The sequence below is a fragment of the Microtus ochrogaster genome, unplaced genomic scaffold (genome assembly GCF_000317375.1).
Source record: "Microtus ochrogaster isolate Prairie Vole_2 unplaced genomic scaffold, MicOch1.0 UNK99, whole genome shotgun sequence".
NCBI lineage: Eukaryota > Metazoa > Chordata > Mammalia > Rodentia > Cricetidae > Microtus > Microtus ochrogaster.
The window spans coordinates 921,332-929,307 of NW_004949197.1; the positions used below are offsets into that span (position 1 = coordinate 921,332).

At 45.1% G+C, this 7,976-nt stretch overlaps 1 protein-coding gene across 3 annotated transcripts in view; it reads right to left on the bottom strand.

Annotated features, from left to right (window-relative positions):
* Baz2a (bromodomain adjacent to zinc finger domain 2A) overlaps nucleotides 1-7,976 on the bottom strand; it is a 40,167-nt gene that overhangs the window by 5,328 nt on the left and 26,863 nt on the right. For all 3 annotated transcript variants that reach the window (XM_005371206.3, XM_026778016.1, XM_013355166.2), the window contains 12 exons: nucleotides 6,904-7,012; nucleotides 6,680-6,781; nucleotides 6,322-6,532; nucleotides 4,583-4,683; nucleotides 4,213-4,278; nucleotides 3,735-3,968; nucleotides 3,356-3,610; nucleotides 2,157-2,371; nucleotides 1,809-1,883; nucleotides 1,444-1,618; nucleotides 1,289-1,348; nucleotides 962-1,106 (listed from right to left, as the gene is read on the bottom strand). In XM_005371206.3, the coding sequence (XP_005371263.1) occupies nucleotides 962-1,106; nucleotides 1,289-1,348; nucleotides 1,444-1,618; nucleotides 1,809-1,883; nucleotides 2,157-2,371; nucleotides 3,356-3,610; nucleotides 3,735-3,968; nucleotides 4,213-4,278; nucleotides 4,583-4,683; nucleotides 6,322-6,532; nucleotides 6,680-6,781; nucleotides 6,904-7,012 (1,748 nt within the window). The remainder of the gene's footprint in view (nucleotides 1-961; nucleotides 1,107-1,288; nucleotides 1,349-1,443; nucleotides 1,619-1,808; nucleotides 1,884-2,156; nucleotides 2,372-3,355; nucleotides 3,611-3,734; nucleotides 3,969-4,212; nucleotides 4,279-4,582; nucleotides 4,684-6,321; nucleotides 6,533-6,679; nucleotides 6,782-6,903; nucleotides 7,013-7,976) is intronic.

The following is a 7,976-nucleotide window of genomic DNA, read 5'->3' on the forward strand; positions in this document are numbered from 1 at the left end:
AGGCCAGAAGAGGGCACCAGACCTCATTACAGATGGTTGTGAGCCACCATGTGGTTGCTGGGAATTGAACTCAGTCAGGACCTTTGGAAGAGCAGGCAGTGATCTTAACCGGTGAACCATCTCTCCAGCCCCAGAAATCTTGTTTTCTTTTCTTTTCTTTTCTTTTCTTTTCTTTTCTTTTCTTTTCTTTTTTTTTGGTTTTTCGAGACAGGGTTTCTTTGTGGCTTTGGAGCCTGTCCCGGAACTAGGCTGGTCTCGAACTCACAGAGATCCGCCTGCCTCTGCCTCCCGAGTGCTGGGATTAAAGGCGTGCGCCACCATTGCCCGGCCCAGAAATCTTGTTTTTAAGACAGAATCTATGTAGCCCTTGCAGGCCTTAAACTCACTACATAGACTACACTGGCCTTGACTCAAGAGACTGACTGGCCCTTGCCTCCCAGTAAGAATTTTTTTTTTCTTTTTGGTTATTCAAGACAGGGTTTCTCTGTGTAAAAGCCCTGGCTGTCCTAGAACTTAACTCTGTAGACCAGGCTAGCCTCGAACTCACAGAGATCCACCTGCCTCCTGAGTGCTGGGATTAAAGGAATGCGGCACCACATTTGGCTTACACATTTTAATTCTTAGTAGTCATTGAAAAACTTTAATTATGTATATGTATGTATTCCTTTAAGTTACATGCAGGCTGTGAATCGTGGGGCATGGGTTCAGGCACTGCGACTCGGGTCCTCTGAAAGACCAGCTCATGCTCTTAACCACTGTGCCCGCCTTCAGCTCTACTTCTCGGTTGTCTTATGAAGTACACAGTTTACAAATGAAGAAACTGAAGCATACATCTGACAAGCAGTTTTACTCTAGAGCCCGTGCTCTTAATAAATTCCACTGCATCAGAAAACTAAAGCTCAGGAGTACTGGGCAGAAGAAAACAGGAACTCAGAATTCAAGTGTCCACAGATACACCTACCTATGTTCTCCTCTGATCCTTCTACAAAGATACCAGCCAGACAGGGCAATACCCAGTAGTGGCGTCTGTAGCGGTCCTGACCCAAAGAGACTGCTCGAAGCATCTGGGATGAGTGAAGCAGCTTTTTTCTAAAGAAGAGCTGACGCTGGGTAGGAAATTAGAAAAAGAAGATGAATAAAAACATTTCCAGAATGGCATGAAAGATTTTAATATACGGGAGAGAACTGAGGCTTATCAACTTCCCTATAAAATAGATAAATTCTAAACAAGGGAACAGTTCTTGCCCAACTCATATTTCCAACTTTTAGGAGATTAAAAACACAATACCTTACTGAGTTTTTCTATCTGGCGCTCTAACTCTGGAATGCTGGATGCTGCAATGTCAATCTGGGCAGAAGCAAACAGACATTGAGAGTAGGGAGGTTACCAGATCTACGAAGGAATGCTTTCTAACCCCCACCTTCCTTTTGTTGAGTCAGTACCTCTCCATCTCTTCGAGCTCTGCGGCCATGGACTATAGTTTCCTCTTCTTCCTCCTCTTCTATGCCACTGGTTTCTTCCATGATCCGAGAACTGCGCCTTCGTCCCAGGCCTTCTTCTGGCCATTCCATCATAACCTCAGGCCGCCCAGTTCGTTTGGCCAGAGCAGTTTTCAGTCTTGAAATACAGAGATTAGGGGAGAAAATACAGAGATTATGGTGAAGAACATAATGCCAAAAAAGAAAGACGTTAACTGTGCATTTTTTAGAACCCTGGCAAGGTGCCAACCAAAGAAGGGCATCATATCCAGACAACATCCTGGCTATGTCTCATTCTCTTTCTGGGCTCCACTCTGTCCTGCCCCTACCTCCGGAGTCGGCCTTCAACAATCCATTTGTTTTTCCTGTAGCTAGACATATTCTCCAGCGTCTTGTCAATCTCACTGCAGAGCAACAGCAGATGATTTTTGAGGGAGACGTGGCAGCAGAAAGAAAGAAAGATAAAGCATTACAACAGGGACTTCTGTCTGTATGCAGACTGCAGGAATGACAATGGAAGCCTTACATTCTCCCAGGAAAGGGAGGGTCTGAGATTCTTTCTCAAGTCACCCCAGCATCCTCAGAGAAGAGCAATGGACACATTACCCTGGAACTTGGGGAGCGCTGAGCCCCTCCCCCACCCACTCCTACACAAGCTACAGGATTAAGCTCCTCACTTGATGATGATGGTGGAGCCATTGAGCTCATGTACAAGGAAGGCTAGGACAGCAGCCTTCTGTTGGGGTGGCTGGGCCTGAAAAGGCTGGGTGCGCAGACTGTCACAGAAGGCTGGCTCCACTCTATATGCCATGAGGAAGCAGCGGAGTATCTCAGACACATTGTCTCTGGTCAGTGGAATCTCGGACACCTTCTCCCCCAGGATCTTTAGGGACTATTTGAAAGAAAGCATAATGGGAATGAGAAGGGCAACAGGACAACTCAAGCTGGGTGAACCTGGGAGAGAAAACTCTAAGAGAAAAAAATGAACGAGGTCAACTTGCCGCTAAGTCCGAAAAACTGAGTTCAATTCCTAGCATGCATGTGGTGGAAGGAGAACTGACTCCCCATATGTTGTCCTCTGACCACAGACATGCACACGTGCACATACACACCCTAAATGCAAATTTAAATAATTTACAGTTGGAGAGATGGCTATTGCTCTTGAAAGGACACAGGGTTCACAACCATCCACAATCCAATTACATGGGACTCAATCCTATCTTCAGGTCTCTGGGGACACCAGGAACACTCGATACACATACATACATGCATGCAGTCAAACATTTATTCACATAAAATAAAAATAAATCTTAAAAAAATGTAATCCTGACTGGCCTAAAGCTTGCTATGCAGAGCAGACTCAAGGAAGCCTGTCTGCCTCTCCCTCCCAGGTGCTAAGGCTAAAGGTGTACATCATACACACAGCTAAAAGAAATTTTTGTGAAAACAAAGAGAAAAACAATGAAAACTGCCAGGACATGGGGCTGCAGAGATGGCCCATCAGTTAAGAGAACTGGCTGTTTTTTCAGAGAACCCGGGTTCAGTTCCCAGAGCTCACATGGTGGCTTCACAACAGTTAACTCCACTTATAAGAGACAACACCCTCTTCTGGTCCTTGTGTGAACCACACACACATGTGGACACCAGGCACACAGAAAGACAGGCAAAACACCCCTATCCAAGGAAAATAAGGACAATTATGGAAAATAGTTACTAGAAAAAGATGAAAGACTACAACAGAAAACTGCAAAGAAAAGACAGAGAAAAGAACAAATAAAGCACAAACAACCAGAAACAGGAAGGAGCCACATCCCCATTGCTCTGGGCTGGGGGAGGGGCGACTGTTCAATGTTCTCAGAGAGAAAGCAAAGCTCACCTGACAGTGGGAGGGCAGACCAGGGTCGTGGAGTGCAGCCTTCAGCAGCCGCACCAGCAAGTCTTGCACTTTGCCCAGGCTGTCCCCTTGACACAAGAGACCTTCCTGCAGGACTCCCAGACTAGGGACATCTTTGGTAAGGTCAAAGCCTAACACTTTGCCAAAACTGTGCAGGAACTCCATGATGGTCAAGCAGTCTGAGAAAGCCCTACTGGACAATGTCAAACCAGGGATGCGCGTGAAGTCAGGCAGGGGCTGGAGAAAGAAGTGAGTGAGAGAGCATTCTGTTAGATTACCAACAGGCACTCATCTGGCTACTCAGGGTTCCTTCTGTTAATATAAGTGTCCTCAGAACTGGCCCATCCATGACCCCTAATACCTGGTGGTCAGCCAGACACATATCCTCCGTGGGTTTCTTCATCTCCTCCAAGATAACCTGTTGCCTCTGCCGTTCCTCCAGACGCCTCTGTGTGGCAAGGGTCTTCTCTGCTTTACAGACTGGTTTGGCTTTGGCCACCTCTTCCTTTACCTTCACTTTCACCTTTTCTTTCTTTTCCCTCTTTACTTTGTCCTTCAGTCTTTCCTGCTTTGTCTTCATCTTTTCTTTCTCAGCCTACCCACCCAGGAGAGAGGAACAAGAGTCATAGATACCTGTCTCACCAGGCCTGGTATTAGGCCCTCCCAACCAAGAGTCCAAACAAAATACATCTATGACACTGTTTGGAAAATCTCTGTGGTGGCTTCAAAATCAGACTTGAGATAGGAATTTAGCTCTGTGGTAGTATATCTGTCTAACATGTACAATGCACCCTAAAAAAAAGAAATTAACCTTGGGACATATATATATTCATATGTACCTTGAGTTTCTTCTTAGTGTCCTTCTGCCTTAAGTTCTTGGTATCTTGTTTCCTCTTGTTTCTGGCCTGTAAACCATAAGGGAAGTCATTTCTCCTCAAACTCTGAAAGCACCTCTGCTTGGGCTAGGATTCAAAAACAGTAAAGGGTGATGGGGAGGAGAGGTGAGAGATGGGATGATGAGGGACTGGCAATGGATCAGTTCTCTCACTCTAGAGATACCCTATTTTTCTTGAACAAGCCCACTTTTCTAAATCAAGCCCAAGAAATTTCATTTAATGAATGTGTGCTGCTCTACTGATGGTGGAAAATGGGGATGGAAGAAAATATGAAGCTGGTTATAGAAAGTTAGCCACTGTTGCCCCTCCTCACCTGCCCTTGGACAGCAGTCTGACTCTCTCCCCGCTGAACCTTCTGCCTCATCTTCTTTTTGTTTTTACTCATCTTTGCTTTATCCTCCTCATTCAGTGGTTCTATGAAGGCAGAAAGGAAACAGGAAAGAGGTGAGGTAGAAAAACATGCTTGGCATCTATGGCAGCACATGCCTATTACAAAGCTGGCTTCTCATGCAGCTTCATGAACAAGTTTTATTTTGTTTTGCTTTTGGCTTGTTTTCTGAATAGACATAATAAAACATTCAAGAGGTCAGAGAGGCACCTGCTCAGGTAGTTGTACAAAGCGCTCAAACAGCATCAGCAGCCCAGAAGCCACAGGCTGACTCCAACTGAACTGCTTTGGAAGTGGTCCAACTGATGGAAGAGGCTACAACTGCAGAGTGCCTTTATGATTTGTCTCTTTCCCGGCTATGGAGCAAGGGTAGCAACGCTCAGACTGATGTACATGGCCTAATTTTAGTGAAAGTGAGCTGAGAAAGGAAACAGGAATCTAAACTGTCAGGAAAGACAGTATTGATTTGTAACACTGGCAACCCAGTGTGTACAAGAAAGAGAAGGATAACAACTCAACACTGTCAAAGCCAGTGCTCACAGTTCAGCTTCCACAGAAGCACTCCACTGAAAGATCCAAATCAAAGTAGAAATCTGCAAATACCTCAATTTTAATTGATATTTTGACATAATAGAACCTATTCTTTCCTTTGTGGTACAGAAACATCATCATACATTTTTATAGCAACCTTCTACAGTATCATGGGCAAATAAATCACTTAAAGCTTTTATTAAAGTGAGATATGGGGCTGGAGAGATGCTCAGTGGTTAGAAGTTCTCACTGCTTTTGCAGAGGACCTGCGTTCAGTTCCTAGCACTCATGACACCTTACAACGATCTACAATTCTATTTCTAGGGGATCCAACACCTTCTTATGACCTTCACAGGCACCAGGCACACAAGTAATGCCTATGTGTAAAACATGGGAAATACACTGCGTTTGGGGTTTTAACTCTGGTAAAGTACTTACTTGCTAGGCAAGAGCAAAGTCCTAGGATTGGGAAAAAGATAGACGATAGCAGAGCTGGAACTCTGAATGGAATTAACAAAACTATTTCATCTTCTGCACACTGCACATGCAATGCTTACTTAGAAAATCAGACATTTTCACTGGGTGGTGATGGCAGATGCCTTTAATCCCAGCATGGGGGAGGTAGAAGATTTCTATGAGTTCAAGGACAGTCTGGTCCATAGCCCAAGTTCCAGGACAGTGAGGACTACACTGTCTCAAAACAACCCCTTCCGCCGCAAATGAAAACATCACAGACACTTTCCCATTTACCCATCTGACTAAAATAGTATGTCAATTATCTTTTGGATTCAGGTCCCTACAACAAAAACGATGGCAACTGCATGAATGCAATTAGTATATGCAAGGAGCTGGAAGATGGACAGGAAAAGATGGAACTCTTCTCTGTTGGCATTACTCTATCTGGGGACAGCCCAAGGCTTTACTAGTAAAAGTAGCTCAAAGGAAGAAGTTGCCTGGAAAAAGTGTAGCAAATGCTAGGATTCTGATCATACCTTCTAAGGGGAGAACGAATTTAGATTCATCTTTCCAGGTGTCCGTCCCTTTTGGGAAACCCAGGTACCAACTGCAATTCAGCAACATTTTAAATACCTTGTGGAGGGAGCAGAATACCTGAGCTACAAGTAACACTGTACCTTGGGTTTCCAGTTTCTTTGGAAGTCGGTTGTCTGTTTTATTCAATAGCTCGGGAATTTTGACCTTCGGTGGTCGACCTCGGCCCCGCTTCACTTTTGGAACTTCCTTGTTCTTGGCCTTCTCATTATTTCGAGGTCGGCCTCGTTTGCCAGTAATTGCTTGAATTCTGGAAGGAATCTCCTCTGCGGATAACTGGACCCACTGCAAGCCCTACAGGAACAAGGACACTGGTGTTGAAAGGAGACAATCAGTGCAGGTTGCTAAGCCCTCTAAACTACCCCAGACTCTTTGAGCTGCCAAATTACACGAAAAGAAGCTATAATTTGTTCCCCAACTATTTAACCCTTGGGTCAGCACCTCTGGTGTGTCTCTTTCTTCAAAGAAATCTCCAACAGGCATGCGGGGACTGAAGCTGAAGTGCTCACGGCGGACGCTGTGTACCACATTTCGGCTCAGGTACTGAGAGGAAAAGTAACATTAGTAAAGCCATAGCCCTACCATGTCAGCTATAACACAACCAGAATAGGTCTCAGAACAGGCGACGCCAGAAAAAGTCCTTTAAAAGCTACAAATGCTGTTACCTTGATAACTTCCGGAAACTGTTTCATTCTCTTCCCACAGGGGCCATAATACCAAGTCTCCCCCTGCCACCGATGGCAGCCCTTCTTGATGCGCACTTCTCTCCGCCACCTGCCAGAGAAGCACATGGGCCCTGCCACCAGGTCACACCCCTACCCACTCCCATGCCACCCAGGAGCCAAGCCCACTGAGCAGATGCCCTCTCCATCTGTCTCACTAGCCCTGCATACACGTCGACCTACAGACAGTCCTACATACAGAAACAGCACAGCACATGAGCTTGACAAACAGGCTCACATTGCTTGAGCAAATACTTCAGGAAGAAAACAATACACCAAATGGCAGCTATGCACAAAGATCTCCACCCCTCCTTTTTATGAAGCTACTGAAATGAGCAGCTAGAAATTCTTAATAGCCCTGGCTCAGGTGCAGAGGAAAGTGTAAGAATAAACTGGAAGCTGATGCCATGACCTAAGTAGGGCAAGTTTAGTCAGTAGCTATGATCTGAGCAGTAGATTATGACAGCCAGCCTTATCCTCATCGCCAATGTTGCATTAGTACTAAGACTTGGTGACAGCCAGTAGACCAGAGTGGTTGTAGTGAAATTAGGAAGACAGTTATTTCTAGAAGGTCTTCAATGATAATTGGTTTGGTCATTACATAGTTACCGTTCCAGAGCTTAGCTCTCCAGAGAGCAATAAAACAGAAACTATTACATCACAAAACCATCCAATTCACTGGTAGAAAGTCTCTCTTCCACACTGCTATCCCTCTCTTTGAAAACAGTTTTGTCTAGCTACTCTGGATACTTGAGCCTTAGCTTGGAAAAGGATCTTTGATCAAGACCAAGTAACCAGCAGATGAGTAAAGAATTTATTTATGAGGGAAGACAGACCCTAAGAAAGGGAAAATTGGGGCTGGAGAGATGGCTCAGTGGTTAAGAGCATTGCCTGCTCTTCCAAAGGTCCTGAGTTCAATTCCCAGCAACCACATGGTGGTTCACAACCATCTGTAATGAGATCTAGTGCCCTCTTCTGGCCTGCGAGCATATACGTGTATACATAATAAATTAATA